Below are 22,589 nucleotides of genomic sequence, written 5' to 3'. Positions count from 1 at the left end.
ATGTGGAGTGGGATACGGAAGGATTTGAGCAGAGGGGGACAGGATCAGATCTGAATGTCGGAGAAGGAAAGCACCCCTCTGGGGCCAGGGTGGGCTGGAGGTAGGATGCTCCAAGGAGGAGGCTGGGACAGTAGCTCAGGTGAAACGAAAGGAACCTGGAGGAGGGGTTCTCGCCGTGAGAAATGGGAACCTGAAAGCATTGATTTTGGAGGCAAGATGCTGCACTCAGAATGGGACACGGTATTTCTGAGGTGCTCGTGGGACTCCAAGGAGGGAGAAGTCTTGTTCATTTCTATCCTAACTAGCTCTCCTCATTTGAGAGAGAGTAATGTGTAAGATCCAGACTCAGTTTTTTTCTGATGGGGCCAAAGCTGTCTTGACCCCAGCCCCGTTCTCCTACCAGACCCAGCAACCTCGGCCTGGCCCTCTCTCTTGGAGCCCTCCCCATGAATAAAGCAAGCACAAGTCATTCTTTTATCTTTATATTGGGGTTTTAAAAAAGAGAATATAATGGATGTGGGAGAAGGGACAAGGCTTCTCTCTATGACTGACAGCAGGGGCTGATGGGAACCAGAAGCTCCAGGGAATTTAAAAAAAATAAAATATATATTTATACATTTATATAGATCATGTTACGCATGTGAGTCCCAGAGCAGCAGGAAGCAGCAGCAGAAAGCAACTAGCACGCACAAACACACGTGTGTGTACACCACACACTCAAGCAATGCACTTCCTTTGACTGTGGCACAGTAGCAATTCCCACCCCGCCAAAATTGTTTTCAAAAGAAACTTCCCTTTTAAGAAAAGGGCCACCCAGTGATTGTTGCTCTCGTGACCAGAAAAAAAAAAACAGGCTAACCTCACCTTTAAGGCTGGCAGTGGCCATTTTGTTCTCCTCCCTGCAAAGGCAGGAGATGCAGTTTTTGACACTGAGGCTGGAGGGCCACATCACTGGCCCTTACAAATGCTTCAGACAGTTGTCTTCAAGACAATGCAGTTTTTTTGCCAGTGTTTTGATACCCCAGGGAGTAGTTGGGATGGAAGTCATACACCCCTTGCTTCCTTTAAGATGGCCTCTAGGCAGTGGGTTTTTAGTAAGCCTGGCAAAAATTCTGGAGCCGATCTCAGGCGAGGCTGAGCACCAGGCGGGATCTAGGGACCGAGGGTCTATGTTTTAAGCCTCCCGCCCACTAGAAATTATTGACCTCCAGAGTTTTTTTCTTTCTTTTAACTTAAAGGGGAGGTACACTGTACACCCCGCCTCCACTGGGAGAAAGGGGGCCCGATCCCTAGCTACCCACCCCCACCCCCAGACACACACACATACACACCAACTAAGGCACAGCCAGGGTGGGCAGGCATGCTTTGGCAATGAGGCCCCTCTGGAGGCCCAGGGTATGAACAGCTGCAAAAGGGGTGTGTGATGTGGGGCTCAGCACCTTTGGAGGTGGCAGTGGGCTGTGGGGCAGAGAAGGACGAAGTCTCAGGGCTCCTGATTGATCAGAAGGAAAGTGGGAAGAGCTGGTCAGACAACAGGCAGTTGAGAAAACAAACAGGATGACCAGAAAAAAGCCCCAAAGCAGAACGTGTAGAAAAGAGAGCAGAAAGAGAAGGAAGCCAAACAGGATGTGGTAACCAAACAGAACAGAAGGGAGACAGAGCAGAAGGAGTGAAAGAAACAGAAAAGAGAGGAGGGTGAGCTGGGAAGGGTATGAGAAACGCAGGAGAGAGGGGAGCCGGGAAGAGGACCTCAGAGGGCCTCAGAACTTGGTAAAGAACCTCCACTGAGAAGAGGGAATCGGTAGCCCCTCCAGGGCAGAGCCTCAGGCCCTGACAAAAACCAGGCGGGCCGAGTACACCAGGTCGGCCACGTAAGCCAGCAGGTTGATGGCTGTCAAGATGGCCACAGCCAGTCGGCGGTCCCAGGAGCACACGTAGTAGGTGTGCCTGTTGCTGCAGCTCACATCCATGGACCGCCAGGGCTGGCCGTGGTACTTCTCGTTGAACTGGTAGAGCGGCCAGATGATCAGAGCCGTGGCGTAGAAGAGGACGGAGAGCAGGGCCAGCCCGGACAGGAAACTGGGGAAGGGGATGGGCAGCATGTTGGTGCAGTCGCCCAGGTTCAGCAGGATGGCCACGGCCGCCAGGATGAAGCAGATGGAGTACACGGCCACGCACCACTCTAGGGCCGGCTGGTGCTGGTACAGGTAGGGGTTGCTGATGAAGGCGAAGATGACGCAGGCCACGAAGGTCTCCAGCACCTTGAGCAGGCCTGGCACGGTGGCCATGTAGCCAGTGATCTCGCCGGGCCGTGCCCGGGTCCAGGCCACTTCGGTGGCATAAGCCACGCAAGCGATGCAGGAGAAGGTGGTGGCGGCAATGGCGTGGTCCCGGGAGCGGCCGTGAGACAAAAACTGGACGTATGTGGTAGGGTAGATGATGGAGGCCGAGAGGCAGAAGAGGGCGGCGTAGCAAGCGTAGGTGATGGGAAAGTTGCGCCAGGACAGGGGGAAGCGGGCCTGGAGCCCGCCTAACTCAACGATGAGGATGATCAGGGTCACGGCGAAGCAGAAGCACCAGGTAAACATGGACCAGTTACCCATGGCGCCCGTCCAAGCGCCCACACTGGCCACCAGCGAGAAGGCCACGCAGGTGGAGATCAGCTGCAGCAGGCGGAGGAGGCCCAGGGGCTGGGTCAGTGCCCGAGGGGACCCCACGGTGGTCGGGAAGCCCGGGCCCGAGGACGACGTGGTCGTGATGGTGGTGCGGGTCACCGTCACCGGCATGGCTGGGTGGAGGGGAAAGAAGGTGTCCTAAGAAGGTTCCAAACTGGAGGATCCAGGCCCCCAGCACTTGCCTCCCTGGAGTGAGGGGGCGTGTGGACAACGTAATCTCGACTCTAGCTGAGGCGTACCCAGGATGTGAGTTTTCATACTGGGCCAGTCCCAGCCCTCCAGGGACGAGGTGGTCGCCCGGTGCTAGCCTCCTCCTCCCTCCAGCCTCATGTCAGAGCTGAGGAGTGTAGTCCCCTATCTCTTTTCTTCCCAGGACCCTCCTTTCCTCTCCCCAAAAGCCAACTCCTGTGAAACCACGTATCTTTCTTCCCACTCCAAACACACAAAGCTGCCCTCCGTCCCTCAGGGACTCAGCAACCCAACCACTCAAGATTCTGCTCTAGGGACTTCCCTGGCAGTCCAGTGGTTAAGACTCAGAGCTCCCAATGCAGGGGGCCCAGGTTTGATCCCTGGTCAGGGAACTAGAGCCCGCGTGACGCAACTAAAACCCAGCGCAGCCAAATAAATAAATAAACATTAAAAAAAAAAAAAAACAGCAGCAGCAGCAGAAGAGGCCCTGTCTTCTGTGACCTCTCAGAAACTCCATCTCTGCACTTCCTCCCTTTGGGTACCCAGGACGCTGCAGCCCAGCCTCTCTTTCACCTAAGGGTCCTAAACATTGCCAGCCTCCAGACATTCAGGAGTCCAGCCTCTACATGGAAACCTTCTCAGGGACCCACATCTGATCAGAGCTTCCGTCCTTCCAGCCTGTCTCCTCTCACTAAGCAGGAGGCTGGCCCCAGCTCCTGGAAGACAAGAGCCCTCTCTCCCTTCTGGAACTGGGTCTTACCAATCTCGGCAGCACCCCTGCCATGGCCAAATGGATTTCGGTCTGGAGTACTTCAACCCAAAGGGAGCCTCTCCCCCTTCCCCAACATGAGGTCCAGCCCCCTAGTTCCCCAACTTCTGGGAAACTCAGCTCCCCAGATTCTCTCAGCTGGCCCAGTGCCACTGAAATCTCTCGTTCTCCCTCATTCAGAAATACAGCTTCAGACCCCAGGGCTCTGGGCCCTCAGCCGTGAGCACACCAGACTCAGGGAAATCAACTTCTTTCTTCTATCCCTTTAGAACCTTTGACTTTGATGTCCTTGTCCTAAACACCCTCAGGAATGAAGGCCTGGCCTCAATTCCTGACCAGGTGTCCAGGTCCTCCCTCAGGCCCTAAAACAGCTAATCTCTTGGTTGCCACCTCTAAAAATCTCAGGAGGCCTCTCTCAGCCCCGAGACAATGCAACACCCTCCTTCCAGTGTCAGGAGGGCAGTGTCACAGCCTTTAGCCCAGCTGTCCCTGTACAATAGCTTCCTGGGGACACAGGAGGCCACAGCTGCTGAACATACTTCTTCCTCATATCCACAGGTGTCTGGGCCCCTCCCTTTGGGACGCAAGGTCCCAGGTCTCAGGATCCAGGAGTCCAAGTTCCCAGCCCCTCCTCCTTAAGACCCAGGAGCACTGCACTCCCCAACTCTTATCTCAGAACCCAATGTTCAGGGCCCTCAGCCCGCTCCTTCCTCTCACAGAGCAGCTCAGGCCTCAGGTCCCTCTCCCTCAGACCCAGGAGTCCAGACATCAGAACCTCTCCCTCCTCAGACCCAAGAGTCAGAGCCCCCAGCCCACTCACCAGCGGTCTTTGCTGAGGACCCCACCAGAGGAAGATCCGGCTCTGGAGGCGGATTAAGTCAGACACCTGGAAAAGGCTAGTCAGAGGACAGGAGGGAGAAACAACGTCAGCGTCCGCTCAGACCCGGCTCCACCCTCCCGGGACCCAGGCGACCAGCCGGCCTACTGCCCGGGGCTCGCCCAGAACGCGCGGTGAGGCTCCGCAGACCCTGGGCGCGCCTCCCAGCCAGGGCGGGGATTTGGCCCGGAGCCCCTAAGAGGTCGGGGATGGTGACCTCGGGGAAGCCCCGCCCCGCCCCTTCTTTCCTCCTCTTTCCGCAAACTGCGAGGACGGGAGTGGAGGGAACCTAGCCAAAGTGCACGCCCCGCGGGCCGGCGTGGGCGTGTATGATCGTAACCCTGCCCCCGCCAGGAAAGCCGCGGGGCTGGCGGCCGGAGGGCCCTGGGCGGTGGCTGAGGGGGCGGGCGGCCCGGGCGGCGCCGCGTCTCCGTCCTTATAAGGGATTCAAGTCAGCCCAGCCATTTGGAATGTGGCGGGGGCCGGGAGGCGGTGCTGGGACCCCCGCCCTGCTCGCGGATTCCGGCGGGGGAAGGGGGGCAGAGCCCGGGCGCCGGGTCGCAGGAGGAGAAGCCTGCACGTTCGAATTTCTGGGTCCTTCAAAATGTGAGTTCTGGGTCCCCATAAAGTGGGCCGGGAGCCTGGACCCCCCCCCCCCACAAGAGCGTCTCTAAGAGAGGAGTGGCTGTGTACCCGGACCCCTGGGTTCGCCTTGCGGACGCCTCCCGCCCCGCGGCGGGAAACTGTGCACAGTGTTAGAATCCAGTCCAGAGAGAGTGGCCACACCTCCCAGCACCTCCCGTAAGGCTGGTCTCCCAGGTACAGCTGGACCTCCCGGGCCACCTCCCGCTTCCCCCGACCCGTTAGGAGGAAGGTGGGACAGGCCCAGGAGGCAGAGGGCGGGCCACAGTCAGTTAAGTCTCCCCTGGAAGGTAAGTTAGCGCACGGACCACCCGGAGAGGAGGAGTCCGTCTCCACTCTCAGAGCCCCCAGCCGTCGCCTGAGGTCAGAGCTCAGGAAAGAACTGCCAGAGACCCGAGGAGGGAGAGGAAAACACCCTTTGGCTTCGTGGAGAAGCTGAGGATTTCGCTGCCACGCCCAGTCCTCTCCCCACCTCCACGCCAGACACCACACCCCATCACTCCGCAAACTCAGAAGCGCGCCCTGTGCTGTCAGCACCAAGGGGCCCAGCTCCATCTTCACTTTGGGACCACGGGTGCTGAAGCTCCATCTCTGGCCTTTTGAGTCTAAAGTTCGGATTCTGCCCCCTGGATGGGGAGGAGGTCAGTAATTCTGAACCCCAGCCACTCCCTTTCTCAAACCCAGGACTCCCAGTTCCAAGCTTCTCCAGGCCCCCGGCCCCTCCTCCCTCAGACCCAGGGGTCCAGGTCCCCAGCCCCCTCCTCCATCAGACCCAGGGATCCAGGCCCCCGGCCCCTCCTCCCTCAGACCCAAGGGTCCAGGTCCCCAGCCCCTCCTCCCTCAGACCCAGGATCCAGACCCCCGGCCCCTCCCTCCTCAGACCAAGGAGTCCAGACCCCCGGCCCCTCCTCCCTCAGACCCAGGGGTCCAGGCCCCAACCCCCCTCCTTTTTCAGATGTATGACCCGTATGAGTTCATGTCCCCAGCCCTCTCCTCTCCAGAACCCGAGTCCTGACCCAGCCCATCTTTCTAGGGACTGAAGACATTTGGAATCCCTCTGCACCCAAGAATCCTGGACGCTGCTCCCACTCTAGGGGGGTCCTGCAGCCTCACCTTACGGGCCTGTGGCGGCTGCGGCTGGTGCAAAAGCGACAGCTGCAGACTAGGAGGGTCTGCGGTCTGGGTGCGGTTGGAGGGCCGGGGAGTGAGCGCGGGCAGGGCTGGGGGCGGGGCCGGAGCTCTGGGCTGGAGCCGAGTAAGGGACACCCCCTGCCAGGGCTATCCCAGTCCCGCCCCGAGGGCGGGGCCAAGATAAGACCACATCCCCAGAGATAAATACACAGCAGCTCTCCCGCCCCGCCAGCGGTAGGGCTGGAGGGCTGAGGTCACCGTTTCCGTGGTGACAAAACAGGAAGACACAACAGCTGGCGGAGTGGATGCTCCTGGGGGTGCCCTCCTCGACACAGCACTGGAGGTCTCCAGAGCAGGCCCGGGGAAGGCCGTTGCCATGGCAACCCGTCTATTTAGACTTTGTTTAGGACAGAGCCCCCCAGCTCAGGTCCCCACCCCAGTCTCACCTCAATCCGTTCTCCCTCTCCCTTCCTGGCCCCTCCCTCCCCTGCTCTGGCCCTGCTCTTCCAGGATGGACGAAATTTTGGACTTCTAGGTCGCGGTGGGTTGGGGGACTGGGCCTCTCAATTTAATGGGGTCTGTTTGCTAGGGTCTGTGTCTCCTGGGTCCCTGAAATAGGAAAGAGTTGAGGGTGTGCCGATCCCTAGGCTTTAGGGGGTTTCTGGGCTGAGGTCCCCGACTCCTGGGTCTCCAAAAGAACAGTGGTTCGATTCCTGTAAGTAAGGAATTTGAGGGAAGAGCAGAATGGGTCTCCTAATGCCCATTTACACTGGGATTCGCGGTGTAAGGGACTGATGGGCCAGACCCCTAGGTCCCATATGTCCCTGTCGATGGGGGCAGGGGAGGGGGGTTGTTGGTAGCAGGACTTCTGAGATCGAGGCCATAGGAGTTGGGGGCATGGACTCCGAGGCCGCGGGCCCAGAATCTTGGCTCAAAAGAGCAATTGCGGCTCAGGCTCCTGGGTTTTCGGAGCAGATGTGGTTGCTAGCCAGGCCTCTTGGGGCTGTAAGGGCGAGATATTTTTGGCTTGCAATCCTGGCTCCTGAAAAGAGGGAGGGGCTCAGAAGCTTAATGAGGACGAGACTGGGGGCTGGGGGTGCCAGATTCCTGGTTCCTGCAAGAGGGGAGGGCCCAAGGGGCTGGTCTGCCCGGGCCCCGGAGCACGGGGGTCCTTTTTTAGGGGCGGCTCTGGGGCCCTGAGACGGATTGACGAGCCAAGAAGCAAGCGGCAGCTGAAGGTGGGGAGGCACTGCCCGGGGCTGGGGTGGGGCGGGGACCGGGACGCCTGGGTCCCTCCCTGCTGGCCGGGCTCACTCACCGCGCTCTGCAGTCGTCCCCGGCGCGGCCTTGCTCTAGGCTGCCGTTGGGCGGGGCCTCGTGGCGGCCGCGGAGGCTCGGCGACCGTTAACTGCCCGCGTTGCTACTGCTGGGTGTCTTCCAGGCCGACTACTGAGAAGGCTTTGAGGCCGAGTCCCAGGGTGGAAGACTCTCGCGTCGCGAAGGGAGGGGTCCGAAGGGATGCGGGAGCTCTGTGTCCCCGGCTGCGTGCCCTACGGAGGTGGGAGGGGCTGGGGGGGGGCACCTGGACGCTGTGTGCTCTGCAGAAGTTGGGGGGGGTATGGTTGGGGTGGGAGGGGTGTGGAGCCTGTATGCCCACTTTTGTGCCCTGCAAAGGCGGTAGACACAGACCCTCTCTGTCATTATGTGCCCCGCTTAGGGGAGGGGGGTCTCTATGAGCCCCGCATCAGGATGTGGAAGGAGTCAGGACATGGTATTCGTTGGAGGTTCTCCAAGGACGACCCCAGGTTCTATTCACACACCTCCTTGACGCCCCCGGGGGGTCAGGCCCCCCTTCTTGCCCAAATCAATCACTCTCTTTGCTTGACCCTGAAGTGGCACTCCTGAGATACCCCAAATAGTCAAGGGGCTATCACCACTCACAGTTTACTGCAGTTGTGCTCTCCGGTAGAAGTGTTCCCCCTTTAAGGCATTCAAACTTCAAAACAGCAGAGTTCAGGGTAGCAGGAACAGGAAGCAAACATTTAAAGAGTGAGTCATCAGTTGTGACCCCGTAGGGTTCCCAGGTCTTGTGTAATCTGGCCTCGTGTATGTGCCACTGGTTCAGAGTGCTTACCCGTCCTGCAGGAGAGCAACCCAACCCCAAAGATGCTGTCTCCAACCTGGCACTGAAACCCAGTCTCAAACAGGACGTGCCTCTGTTCTCTGAGAGTAGCTGCTTTCGGGCGATCAATACACGGCCCCGCCCCCTAACTTCCTAATAAACTGGGTTCCTTGATCAGAAGCAATATTGTGTGTGTTAACATGACGGTGAATAGGATCATTGAACGTGTACACAGATGCTGCCATTGGCAGGAGCGAGGAAGGCAAGGAAAGCAAATACAGCCCAGAGTTAATTACAACCCAGGCAGGAAAAAGTCATTGTCCGATCCATGATGGAAAGGGTCCAATGTGCTCCTCGGGCGACCAGGTATTTGGCTGGTCTCCCTAGGAAACCGCACCACGCTGGGGGCCCAGCACTGCTTGCAGCAAGGTGGGCCGACATCAGTGACAAAGTTCCATAGCTTTGATGAAGCAAATCCATACATAGCCCACCATGGCTGCTTTGTTCAAAAGCCCATTAAGCAGGTACTGGGGAGATTGGGGAAGCTGACGGAGAGCCACAGAAGTCATCTGATCTACTTAAGTCTTAATAGCTCTCTCTGTAATGGAGGGTCTTGAGGGAAGAGTTTACCTGGGTACAGATTATGAACTGGTTTTTGCTCCCAACATTTCTGACACCAAATGTGTGTATGTGTTGGGTTTTTTGTTTTGTTTTTGTTTTCACATCAACCACCAATTCTCTAACTCTGGAAACGAAATGAGTGTCCAATGATTCAATTCTTTTTTTTTTAATAAATTTATTTATTTATTTTTGGCTGCGTTGGGTGTTCGTTGCTGAGTGGGGGGACTACTCATTGCGGTGGCTTCTCATTGCGGAGCACAGGCTCTAGGCGTGTGCGCTGGGTAGTTGTGGCGCACGGGCTTAGTCACTCTGCGGCATGTGGGATCTTCCCAGACCAGGGCTCGAACCCGTGTCCCCTGCATTGGCAGGCGGATTCTTAACCACTGTGCCACCAGGGAAGTCCTCAGTTCAATTCTGAATCTGGGTATACTAACCACTTGGAGTTATCATCAGACCCCACAGGTTAAGGGCTCAGTCCCACAAGGCCACCCCCACTTCAAACTCCAGCCACAAGTCCCAGGCCTCCCATACTTCTGAGGACAGTGGGAATATCCCCTCCAAATAAAGGAGTTCTTACATGTTGAACCCTTTGCCACTACCAACTGAGATAAAATCTCCATTACAGCAGATATTCCTTAGCCTGTTTTGTTCTCACATAGGAGACATTCATAAATATATTTGTTGATAAATGAATGAAATTTTCATTTTCAACTGGCTAGAAAACTGGGGTTCCCAGGACTCCCTCCCTGGGTTCCATAATTTGCTAGAATGGCTCGCAGAACTCAAGAAGGCCCTTTACTTAGTACTACTGACTTGTTATAAAGGATGCAACTTGGGAACAGCCAAACAGAAGAGAGACACAGAGCAAGGTATGGGGGAGGGATGCAAAGCTCCCATGCCCTCTCCGGGCTCACCGCCTCCCAGCACCGCGATGCAGTTACCAAGCTGGAAGCCCTCTGAATCCCGTTGTTCAGGCTGTTTACAGAATTTCCATTATGGAAGCATGGTTGATTAAATCACTGGCCATCAGTGAACAAGCTCAATCTCCCTAACCTCTCTGCAGGTCAGGGAGTGGGGCTGCAAGTTCCAATCCTCTAATCACATGATTGGTTCTTCGTGCATCCAACCCCCATCCAGAGCTAACTAGGGGCCTATCAAGAGTCATCTCATTAGTATAAACTCAGGTAGGGTTGAAGGGGGCTTATTATGAATAACAAAAGACAACCCTCCCACCCCTATCGCTCAGGAAATTACAAGCGTTTTAGGAACTTGGTGCAGGGAACTGAGGACAAAAACCAAATATACAGATCTTTTTTTTTTTAATTTATTTATTTTATTTATTTATTTTTGGCTGCATTGGGTCTTCATTGCTGCGCACAGGCTTTCTCTAGTTGCGGCGAGCGGGGGCTACTCTTCATTGCAGTGCTTGGGCGTCTCATTGCTGTGGCTTCTCTTGTTGTGGAGCACAGGCTCTAGGTGCGCAGGCTTCAGTAGTTGTGGCACATGGGCTCAGTAGTTGTGGCTCCCAGGCTCTAGAGCGCAGGCTCAATAGTTGTGGCACAGGGGCTTAGCTGCTCCGCAGCATGTGGGATCTTCCCAGACCTGGGCTTGAACCCGTGTCCCCTGCATTGGCAGGCAGATTCTTAACCACTGCGCCACCAGGGAAGCCCCAATGTACAGATCTTATGTCATTGTAACACACAGATCTTTCCTTACTCTGGGTCCAGTGGAAAATTTCATGCATTTATCAACAAATATATTTATGAGTGTCTCCTATGCGAGAACAAAACAGGCTAAGGAATATCTGCTGTAATGGAGATTTTATCCCATTTGGTAGTGGCAAAGGGTTCAACATGTAAGAACTCCTTTATTTGGAGGGGATATTCCCACTGTCCTCAGACTATTGGATTCTCAGGAATGTCCCTGAGTGATAGGCTTCCCAATTTTTATGGTGTTTGTCTTCCATGCTCTGGCATGTGTGTGTGTGTGTTTTATTAATACATACAGTGTATCTATCTGCTCTTTCCTGCTTTCAAGGTCTTATCAGTATGATGTCACCCGTGCAATTGACCAGAACGGCATCTATGGGGTACTGAAAGCACAAGTTGCTTTTACAGGAGAATTTGGTGATTCTGGAACCGCATCATACAGCATATCTCTAGCCTGGGAAAAGATCAAAATTCAAAACCTGAAGTACAGTTCCTACTGTACGCAAGTCGTTTTTGCACCATTGTAAGATCAAACAATTGTACGTCAAACCGTCATAAGCGGGGGACTGTCTGTATTATTTCTTTCCTTGCCTGTATTGAAGTGGATGTCTCCCCCTAATCCGTTCTCTGGCCATAACACCTTTTTGTTATCTATGGACCTCCTGGTCATTTGCCCTCATTTTCCACATGGTTTCCTGAAATTCTATAGAGAGCATCCCACCAGATATGCCATGAACAGGTCATATTGTTTTCCCCCAGCCCTCCGAGTGGCCTGGTTGCCTCTGGCTGTTGCCAGACTCATCTGTTCATCTCCATGAGCTACAAAAAATATTATCATGTTTTTATTTGCCCCACGATGTGAAAATGCTGGGAAGCACTGACTTAGAAGGCCTGCCACGTGAACATTACCCTCCACACCATAGCAGTCACCTATCCACTCAGTTCTGCACGCCTCTCAGACATCAACCATTTCTCCTTCCATCTTACTTTCTCAGCAATGGCCACTTACGACCTTTTCTTAACTTGATAGGTACCCCCAGTCCATCAGCCCTCTCTTTTCTTTGCTTTCCTCTTTCTTCAGATATGATTCCACAGTCCATCATTTCAGTGACCCTCTTTTCATGTTAGGATATCTAACACTCCTCTGCCCTTCTGTCTTTGTATCACCCCAGTCGTTGAAAAGAAAAAGCCCATCTATAGATGATCTAAATAGACATTTCTCCAAAGAATACATACAGATGGCCAAAAAGCATGTGAAAAGTTGCTCAACATCGCTAATTATTAGAGAAATGCAAATCAAAAGTACGATGAGGGATCACCTCACACAGGTCAGAATGGCCGTCATAAAAAAGTCTACAAACAATAAATGCTGGAGCGGGTGTGGAGAGAAGGGAACCTTCCTACACTGTTGTTTGGAATGTAAATTTGTACACCCACTATGGAGAACAGTGTGGAGGTTCCTTAAAAAACTAAATAGAACTACCACATGATGCAGCAATCCCACTCCTGGGCATTCATCCTGAGAAAACCATAATTTGAAAAGATACATGCATTGGAATGTTCATTGCAGCATTATTCACAGTAGCCAAGAAGTGGAAACAACCTCAATGTCCAATCGACAGATGAATGGGTAAAGAAGATGTGGCACATATATACAATGGACTGTTAGCCACGAAAAAGAATGAAATAATGCCATTTACAGCAACATGGATGGACCTAGAGATGATCATACTAATGAAGTAAGGCAGACAGATAAAGACAAATATCACGTGATATCACTTATATGTGGAGTCTAAAAATGGTAACAAATTAACTTATTTACAAAACAGAAACAGACTGACAGACTTCGAAAACAAACGTATGGTTACCATATGGGAAAGGGGGTAGGGATAAATTAGGAGTTTGGGATTGACATATACACACTACTATATATAAAATAGATCATCAACAAGGACCTACTGTACAGCACAGGGAACTCTACTCAATATTCTGTAATAACCTATATGGGGAAAGAATCTGAAAAAAGAATAGATATATGCATATGTAAAACTAAATCACTTTGCTTACACCTGAAACTAACACAACATTGTAAATCAACTATACTCCAATATAAAATAAAAAGTTTAAAAAAAGAAAAAATTCGGGCTTCCCTGGTGGCGCAGTGGTTGAGAGTGCACCTGCCGATGCGGGGAACACGGGTTCGTGCCCCGGTCCGGGAAGATCCCACATGCCGCAGAGCGGCTGGGCCCGTGAGCCATGGCCGCTGAGCCTGCGCATCCGGAGCCTGAGCTCCGCAATGGGAGAGGCCACGGCAGTGAGAGGCCCGCATACCGCCAAAAATAAATAAATAAATAAATAAAAATAAATTTAAAAAGAAAAAATTTAAAAAAGAAAAAGCACATCTATCAGCGTTTTTTGTTTTGTTTTGTTTTGTTTTGTTTTTCCTCCTGTGCTTGCCCTTAAGCGATTAAGCATTACTGGAGAAAGTCATATTACAAGGCATAGAGACAGGGTGCCCAAACTCAAATGTGTCCTCAGTACTGCCCACAATCTCACTGCAATCATCTGGTAAACTCATTCTCATTCCCATAGTGACAAGCACACTATTTTTATGCTCTTCGACCTCTGCCCTCAGCCCCCATTCTCAGCCTATGACCTACTTCTTTATTTAGAGAGGTAACAGAAGCTGTTCACTGGTAAGCCCCTCAACTTCCTTATACTGAAGCCCAAATGTGACTATATTTCCAGGGCTGTTCTTGAACAATAGCGACGTTTTTATGCTAATCCTTCTTCTTGTCTTTATTTTTTTGCATTTTTTTCCTTTTTTAAAATTGTAGTATAGTTGATGTACAATATTATATAAGTTACAGGTGTACAATATGGTGATTCATAATTTTTAAAGGTTATACTCCGTTTATAGTTATTATAGAATATTGGCTATATTCCCTGTGCTGTGCAATATATTCTTGTAGCTTATTTTATACATAACAGCTTGTACCTCTTAATCTCCTACCCCTATACTGCCCCCACACACACACTCCCCACTGGTAACCACTAGTTTGTTCTCTATATCTGTGAGTCTGTTTCTTTTTTGTTGTTGTTGCTATATTAACTAGTTTGTTGTATTTTTTACATTCCGCATATAAGTGATATCATACAGTATTTGTCTTTCTCTGTCTGACCTATTTCACTTAGGATAATGCCCTCCAAGTCCATCCATGTTTTTGCAAATGGCAAAATTTCCTTCTTTTTTATGGCTGAGTAGTATTCCATTGTGTGTGTGTGTGTGTGTGTGTGTGTGTGTGTGTGTGTGTATACCTTATATATATAAAATAGATATATTGGAAGGAAGGTTCTTAACCACTGGACCACCAGGGAAGTCCCTATTTTTTAGTTCTTAACCTTTTGACCTTGCAAGTAACTGATGCTGTTAGTCCCTCCTTCTAACTTGAAACTGTCCTCTAGGATTGTACGGCATGTCATCCTCCTGGCTTTCCTTTTGCTTCTTTGGGCTTCCTTTACAAGCTCATGTTCCTTTTTTTTTTTTTTCTCTCGGTACGTGGGCCTCTCACTGTTGTGGCCTTTCCCGCCGCGGAGCACAGGCTCCGGACGCGCAGGCTCAGCGGCCATGGCTCACGCGCAGGCTCAGCGGCCGTGGCTCACGGGCCCAGCCGCTCCGCGGCATGTGGGATCTTCCCGGACCGGGGCACGAACCCGTGTCCCCTGCATCGGTAGGCGGACTCCCAACCACTGCATCACCAGGGCAGCCCCCAAGCTCATGTTCCTTTAAATACTAGAGCTCCTCAAGGCTCTTTCCCGGACTTCTATACTTCTCACGACATACTCTCGCTAGGGGATTCCATACACCCTTGGCTTCAGGGAGCCCTGATGAGTAAATGACCCATGTACTAGAGAAGATGCTCATTCAGCTGCTATAACAAAGGCAAAATATCACCGGTCTAAACCAGCGCTGACCAATAGAAAAATAATGTGAGCCACATGAGCAATTTAAAATTTTCTAATAGCCATATTAAAAAGAAGTAAAACAAACAAAAAAAAAAGGGCTCCCCTGGTGGCGCAGTGGTTGAGAGTCCGCCTGCCGATGCAGGGGACACGGGTTCGTGCCCTGGTCCGGGAAGATCCCACATGCCGTGGAGCGGCTGGGCCCGTGAGCCATGGCCGCTGAGCCTGCACGGCCGGAGCCTGTGCTCTGCAATGGGAGAGGCTACAACAGGGAGAGGCCTGCATACCGCAAAAAAAAAAAGAAGTAAAACAAGTGAGCTAGTTTTAACAACGTACCTTATTTTAATCCAATATATCAAAATATTATCATTTCAGGGTGTGATACCAGCTGCATTTCAAATGCTCAATGGCCACACATGGCTCATGGCTACCATATTGGACAATGCAGGTCTAGAAAAGGTAATGGTATATTTTTCTTTCTTGTAGCAATCCGAGAGTTGGCAATCCAAGGTTGATATGATACCTCCATGGTCTCAAGGAGTCATTCTCTGTTGTTGTGTTGTCACCTTTGACAAGGGCTTGCATTTGGGCTCTAGCATATGACCCAGATCAAACCACTATATTGTCATTGCAGCCACAGGAAGAGGACAGGGGAAGGGGTTGGCACGCTTCTTCCCTTTTAAGTGTGTGATCCTACACATATTCCTTGTGTATCTTACTGTTCAGAACTTAGTTGCATGGCCACACAGAGCTGTAAGGGAGACCGGGAAATACAGTCTTTTTTTTTTTTTTAAACACTGCTATATTTAAAATGAATAACCAACAAGGACCTACTGTATAGCACAGGGAACTTTGCTAAATATTCTGTAACAACCTAAATGGGAAAGGATTTGAAAAAGAATAGATACATGTATATGTATAACTGAATCACTCTGTTGTACACCTGAAACTAACACAACATTGTTAATCAACTATACTCTAATATAAAATAAAAAATGTTTTAAAAAAAGGAAATACAGTCTTCAGTTCGGGAAACAGATACCCAGAAAAATCTTCTATTACAGAGGGAAGAAACTGGGGGAAACTACTGGTAACCTCTGAAACCTCTGCTATGAGTCACAGGCATATACAGCAACTCAGATTACTCCTCTGAGCTCCAGACATGCATATCCCGGTGCTTACTGAGTCTCCACTTGGATGTCACAAAGGTCCAAACTCCATACATCCAAAATTAACAGGGGATCTTTCCTCCAGTGCACTGTGTGTATCACCAGTAAATGTCACTACCTGCCATCCTGTTGCATAAGCCAGAATTCTAAGACTTGTCATCGATACTGTCATTTCTCATACCCTCCCACATCCAGTCTATCACCAAGTCCCATCACCTCCTATATTCTTTCTCTCTTTTTTTTTTTTGGCCATGCTACGTGGCATGCGGGATCTTAGTTCCCCAACCAGGGATCGAACCCCTGCCCCCTGCATTGCAAGCACAGAGTCTTAACCACTGGACCACCGGGGAAGTCCCCTATATTTTCTTTCAAATTCATCAACTTCTATACATCTCTTTTTAGTCACATGTTGCTGGGTAATACATTTCCCCAAAGGAATGAAATTCCGATACATGCTGCAGCATGGACGAACCTTGAAAACATTATGCTTAGTAAAATCAGCCAGACGCATAAGGATAAATATGGTAGGATGCCACTTACATGAGCTACCTAGAGTAGTCAAATTCATAGAGACAGAAAGTAGAATAGTATTTACACAGGGCTGGGGGCAGGGGGAATGGGAGTTAGTATTTAAGAGATCCAGAGTTTTAGTCTGTGATGATGAAAAAGTTCTGGACGTGTATAGTGGGGATGGTTGCACCACCGTGCGAAGGTACTTAATACCACTGAATTGTATGCTCAAAAATGGTTAAAATGGTAAATTTTATGTTATGTGTTTCTTAACACAAAAGTTAAAAGAAAGAGGAACCTGGCCAATCTCGAAGTAGAATAAGGAAGCTGAAAGACTTAGGCTATTTGGTTTCAAGACTTACTCATGGGGATTTCCCTGGTGGCGCAGTGGTTAAGAATTTGTCTGCCATGCAGGGGACACGGATTCGAGCCCTGGTCTGGGAAGATCCCACACGCCGCAGAGCAACTAAACCCCTGCGCCACAACTACTGAGCCGCGCTCTAGAGCCCGCAAGTCACAACTACTGAGCCCCCATGCCACAACTACTGAAGCCCCCGTACCTAGAGCCCATGCTCCGCAGCAAGAGAAGCCACTGCAATAAGCCCGCGCACCACAAGGAAGAGTAGGCCCCGCTTGCTGCAACTAGAGAAAGCCTGCGAGCAGCAACGAAGACCCAATGCAGCCAAAAAAAAAAAAAAAAAGACTTCTTTATGAAGCCAAGTAATTGAATGACTTGGTACCGGCACAACGCTAGACAGATAGAGCCTTGGAACAGACTGGAAAGATCAGAATGGAAAGGGAGAGGAAAACAGAAGATTCTTAATACCCTGAACCTCTTTTTAAGTTTTTTTTTAGAATGTTTGAGACTGGTTAATGGAATTATCCAAATATCACTGGGATGGACTTTTGCCAGGTCCACGCTTGCTGGACTGAACAAAAGGAATCCTCAGAGTGATTCAGTTCCTTATGTTCTCTGTGCCTCAAAAAACCCATCCTCAGAAGCACATCTCTAGAATCTTCCGTATCTAAGCAACCCTCTTCCTCTGATTGGGCGTCTCTGGTTCTTAGACCACCAAGCACCAAAAGGATGAATGGATTTCTGTGCCCCTTAGGGCAGCGCTGTCCACATCTCTAGTAGCCACATTTAAAAATATAAAGAGACAGGCGAAGTAAACTTTAATCACATATTATATTTAACCCAAATTATTGATATGTGTTACATGATTTTTTTGGAAAAAATTTCTCGATGAGACCTACTTGTTGGCCATGATGATGGTGATGGCCTGTACTCTCTTTAAAATTCAGTGGGTATTTTGTGCTTTTTTTTTTTTTGGCCACGCCGAGCAGCATGTGGGATCTTAGTTTCCTGTGACCCCTGCAGTGGAAGCTCGGAATCTCAACCACTGGACCACCAGGGAAGTCCTGGTATTTTGTACTTAGAGTACATCCCAATCCGGATGCTAAGGTTTCAAGGGAAATGTGGCAGCTGTTCGTAAAATTCATAAAATGTACAGTTGAAAAGGTGAATTCACACGGCCAAGTTGTCCAAACACACTTAAAAGGTACTAACTAAACCGAGTATCCACTCTTAGACAAATTAGTTAAACTTAAATAAAATTTAAAATTCAGTTCCAGGACGTCCCTGGTGGTGCAGTGGTTAAGAATCCTGCCAATGCAGGGGACACAGGTTCGAGCCCTGGTCCGGGAATATCCCACATCCCGTGAGCAGCCAAGCCCGTGCGCCACAACTACTGAGGCTGTGCTCTAGTACCCACGAGCCACAACTATTGAGCCCACGTGCCGCAACTACTGAAATCCGCGCACCTAGAGCCCGTGCTTTGCAACAAGAGAGCCACCGCACTGAGAAGCCCGCGCACCACAACAAACAGTAGCCCCCGCTCGCCGCAACTAGAGAAAGCCCGCGCGCAGCAACGAAGACTCAATGCAGCCAAAAATAAATAAATAAAAATAAAATATTTAAAAAAATAAAAATAAATCTATTTTAAAAATAAATAAATAAAATTCAGTTCCTTAGTCTCACTGGCCACATTTCAAGCATTCAAGGAGGTCATCATATTGGATTAAAATGTGTTAATTCCTTTTGCTCAGAATGGAACCCTCAGTTTTTCAGAGTGTGCCAGCCTGTAGTAGCATACAGATTCCAGCAGTATTTTAAAAAATAATACTTTGTGACTAAGTGGGGTTTATTTTAGGAATGGGAGGATGGCTAATATTCAGACACCTTTAATGAGATTTATGCTATGAACAGAGCCAAGTAGAAAAAAAATCATGTGACTATCCCATATGTGCTAGAAGAGTATTTGACAAAATTTAATTTAAAAAAAAAATTGGGGGGCTTCCCTGGTGGCGCAGTGGTTGAGAGTCCGCCTGCCGATGCAGGGGACACGGGTTTGTGCCCCGGTCCGGGAAGATCCCACATGCCGCGGAGCGGCTGGGCCCGTGAGCCATAGCCGCTGAGCCTGCGCGTCCGGAGCCTGTGCTCCGCAACGGGAGAGGCCACAACAGTGGGAGGCCCGCGTACCGCAAAAAAAAAAAAAAAAAAAAATTATTTGGAATAAATTTTATAGCTGCTACTTGTCAGAATGTGCCCTCTGCAGACTACAGCATATATAAACACTATAGTCCAGGTCTGGTGTTTTGGGGACTTTCCAGCATTTAAACCCTCAGCTTATTTGCAGGGGGGTAATTCCCCACTGTAAGCACACTGGTGGGGGTTGTTGTCTGATTTTTTTTTTTTTTTTTTTTTGGCTGCGGGACATGTGGGATCTTAGTTCCCAGACCAGGGATCGAACCCGCACCCCCTGCCTCAGAAGAGCGGAGTCTTAACCACTGGACCTCCAGGGAAGTCCCACTATTGTCTGATTTATTAGCAAAACTAAGGGAGCACTTCCCACTCTCTGGAAGGTATGGAGTAGGCAACCAAATGCTTCCTCCTGGGGCTTTGAATTAGGGAGGAAAGAGGCAAGGACGTTGGAAATTAAGAACACAACTGAAGGGGCGAAGGAATCACTGGTTTGGTGTTGAGTGGAGGGAGTGACCAGTGGGCTGGGTGGGACTTAAGAACATTCTCTCTGCTGTCTATTCTTGGCTTCCTGCCAACTTACAATGTCCAGCCTTCCCATCCATGCACTCTCTGATTTTCTTAGTTCAGTGCCCTTCCGTTAAATTCCTCCTTGGCTTCTTAGATCCGGAAGCAAGGCCTGTCATTTGCAAACCAGAACCACTGCAGGAGACCCTCAGGAATTCCCCTCCCTGCGGCCTGAGAGGAGGTTTCACGCCCATGAGACGATTTTCTTTCTCCTCCTGATGCAGATTGGATTAACAGATGGTGACTTTCATCGTGATATCTTAAGCAAAATAGACTGAAGTCTTCTGTTTTGAAGACGTAGGCTGCATTTGGTAGGAGGGAGGGGGGATGAGGAAGGAAGGAAATCTATTTGATTTGTAAAACTCCCCTGCTAAATGTACTTATCAGATGGAAATAAATCAAGTCTCCATCTATAAAGGACTGGATAAATAAACTATGGTACCTCCAGATAATGTGACAATATGCGTATCTAAAAAAAAAGAATTAGGAAGCTCTAGTTTACCTAAATGGAGAATTTCCCAGGATACAGTCTTAAGTAAAAAAGGCAAAGATACAGAACCATGTATGAGGATTTAACCTTCTGTGTGAGAAAATATAAAAATAAGAATAGGTATTCCTATTTTATTGTGTTTGCACAAACAAAACCACCCGAGATGTAGGGTGTAGGTGTGGAACTGAAACTTTTTCCTGTGTGTGTATAAATTTTAAACACATTAACATATTACTTACTTAAAATTATATCTATATATAGATTATATGAGGCACGGAAAATACTTAGAACAATGGCTCCATGGTAATTATTATAAATATGTAATACACATTAATATGATGTAAAACATGCCATGGGAGGTTCTGGGAAGATACAAAAGAAATGGGTTCAGACCAGAGGGGAAGGAGGACTGGGCAACTGGAACACTGTCTACCCTTTTTGGTGTGTATTCTGAATCCTCTACCATGGTAAATATATTACCAAGTCAAACCACATAACGATGAATGCATTTTAACGAGCTATTTATAATCTGCCAGGGAAGGAGCCTTATGATGACAAATGAATACAGATGCCTTTTTCTACTGAGCTTCTAGGAGACTGGAGGAAGCCCACCACAAATGTCGCAGTTCGCTTTCACAGATAAAAATAGTGGGGATCAGACAACCACAGTTTGAAGGCTTGAAGGCCAAGATTGATTTAACCCCGTGTCCATGACCCTCAGGCATGGGATTTATCCCATACGTATCGTGGGGTGTCAGAGAGTTCTGTGACCCTAGGAGGCTGGGGTCACCTCCAGGACGGCCACCTGGCCCAGGTAACCTCTGCAGGCCCTGTGGGACCTCAGAACACAGGAGGCTTCCGTAAAAATACGTCGTTTCAGGTCATCTAGGGCTGAACCCAAGTTTTGACCACGTGCGGTCTCTCTTTCTAAATCTGTAGTTAAAAGGCGTTGGCCAGCCAGAAACACACATAAACAACTCAAGACGGTCTGCAGAGCTGGGCCCTGCCGGGGTTGAGGGGCGGGGTGGGGGGCGGAGCGCACCCGTGTTAGGTCGCCCTCTAGCGGACGGTGAGGGTTAAGCACATTCAGCCTGGAAGTGGAACAGGGGCGTTTGTCTTCCTTTCCAGGCAGTGGTAGGGCAAGTGGACAAGACCTAAAAGATGCTCGCTGCTCTGCGCACACATTGAAGGAGACAGTGAGTAAGCAAACACCCACACTAGTTTGATTTTTTTTGCGTAGGGCAATAAAAGGATATGGAGAAAAAAAAAAAAAAAAAAAAAAAAAAGGATATGGAGGGGTCTCTTTCAGGCTGAGTGGAAGTGCCTTCGGAGGGTGTGACATTTGAGCTGAGAGCTCAAGGATGAGGAGAAACCAGAGTCCAAGGAAGGCTGAACATTCCAGACAAAAGGAAAGAGCAAAAAAAAAAAAGGAAAGAGCAGATGCCTTGAGGGAGATGGACCCCTCCCACCACCACCACCCGTGTGTTTATGAAACAGCAGGAAGGCCAATGTGGATGGATCCAGAGTGACAGCAGAACTGTGGTGGGAGACGAGGCAGATAAGGCGGTATTGTCACAAAGACAGATACACCAACCGATGAAACAGGATACAGATTTCAGAGACACATACGCACATAGAAAGCCACCTGATCTATGGACAAATGCATGCAGCATTGCAGTGGAGAAAGGATGAACTTGTTTTTTCTGGGTTTTTTTTTTTTTGGTGGGGGGTTCTGCTGAGCCAGTGACGCCTACCCCACACCATATCCCCATATAAATTTCCAGATGGTTTTTAGATCTAACTGAGAAAGATAAAACAGCACATATTCAAGAACCAGACATTTTTGGGATATTGAGATTGGCAACGATTTCTCAACCAGGACATGGAAGCATCATGTACAAATGAAAAGCAGTAAATTGAACTAGAACTTCTATTGCTATAGATTGAATGTTTATGTCCCCCCCAACCCATTCATATGTTGAAATCTTAACCCCCAATGTGATGGTATTTAGAGGTGGGGGGCTTTGGGAGGTGATTAGATCATGAAGGTGGAGCCCTTATGAAGGACCAGGGAACTCTACTCAATACTCTGTAATGGCCTATAAGGGAAAAGAATCTAAAAAAGAGTGGATATATGTAAATGTATAACTGATTCACTTTGCTGTACAGCAGACACTAACACAACATTGTAAAGCAACTATACTCCAACAAAAATTTAAAATAAAAAAAGGACCCCCTCAGAGCGCCCCCTGGACCCTATGCTATGTGAGGACACAGGGGAAAAAAACCATCTATGAACCAGGAAGCAGGCCCTCACCAGTCGGCAAATCTGCTGGTGCTTTGATCTTGGACTTCCAGCCTCCAGAACCGCGAGAAATAAATGTCTTGTTTATAAGTTACCCGGTCTGTGGTATTCTATTATAGCAGCCGGAATGGACTGAGATATCTCTTCACCAAAAATCACTTTTGATGAGAGCCAGGAGATCACTGTGGCACAAAGGAACTGCTGAAGAAGAAGTGAGAAGCTATAAAAGGAGAGAAGAAGCCACTTTGTCTCTGGACCCTCCTCATGAATTGGGATTTATCTCCGGGTGCTGTGACAGTGAGGAAATT

At 49.7% G+C, this 22,589-nt stretch overlaps 1 protein-coding gene and 1 long non-coding RNA gene across 6 annotated transcripts; one reads left to right on the top strand and one right to left on the bottom strand.

The window, feature by feature from the left end:
- Positions 1 to 466: 466 nt before the first annotated feature.
- Positions 467 to 7,868, bottom strand: MYADM (myeloid associated differentiation marker). 3 transcript variants are annotated; one of them, XM_033845852.2, is made up of 3 exons: positions 7,602 to 7,868; positions 4,454 to 4,529; positions 467 to 2,788 (listed from the first exon to the last, which is right to left on the bottom strand). In XM_033845852.2, exon 3 carries the CDS (start codon positions 2,784 to 2,786, stop codon positions 1,824 to 1,826), a length of 963 nt encoding a protein of 320 aa, XP_033701743.1. In that variant the 5' UTR covers positions 2,787 to 2,788; positions 4,454 to 4,529; positions 7,602 to 7,868; the 3' UTR covers positions 467 to 1,823. The 3 variants fall into 3 exon arrangements, with proteins under 3 accessions (XP_033701743.1, XP_033701745.1, XP_033701742.1); XM_033845854.2 differs by lacking the exon at positions 7,602 to 7,868 and adding an exon at positions 6,266 to 6,379; XM_033845851.2 differs by lacking the exon at positions 7,602 to 7,868 and having other exon boundaries at positions 4,454 to 4,666.
- Positions 4,957 to 20,985, top strand: LOC141277168 (uncharacterized). 3 transcript variants are annotated; one of them, XR_012328069.1, is made up of 4 exons: positions 4,957 to 5,793; positions 6,186 to 7,521; positions 15,074 to 15,157; positions 19,584 to 20,985. It is a non-coding gene; the product is annotated as an uncharacterized lncRNA (long non-coding RNA). The 3 variants fall into 3 exon arrangements; XR_012328068.1 differs by lacking the exon at positions 19,584 to 20,985 and adding an exon at positions 16,792 to 19,564; XR_012328067.1 differs by lacking the exon at positions 19,584 to 20,985 and having other exon boundaries at positions 4,962 to 5,793; positions 15,074 to 15,682.
- The last annotated feature ends 1,604 nt before the right edge of the window (positions 20,986 to 22,589 follow it).

This window comes from Tursiops truncatus, chromosome 19 (genome assembly GCF_011762595.2).
Source record: "Tursiops truncatus isolate mTurTru1 chromosome 19, mTurTru1.mat.Y, whole genome shotgun sequence".
NCBI classification, from domain to species: Eukaryota; Metazoa; Chordata; class Mammalia; order Artiodactyla; family Delphinidae; genus Tursiops; species Tursiops truncatus.
The sequence above is the reverse complement of the archived record's forward strand: the minus strand, read 5'-3'. Positions and strand labels throughout refer to the sequence as shown.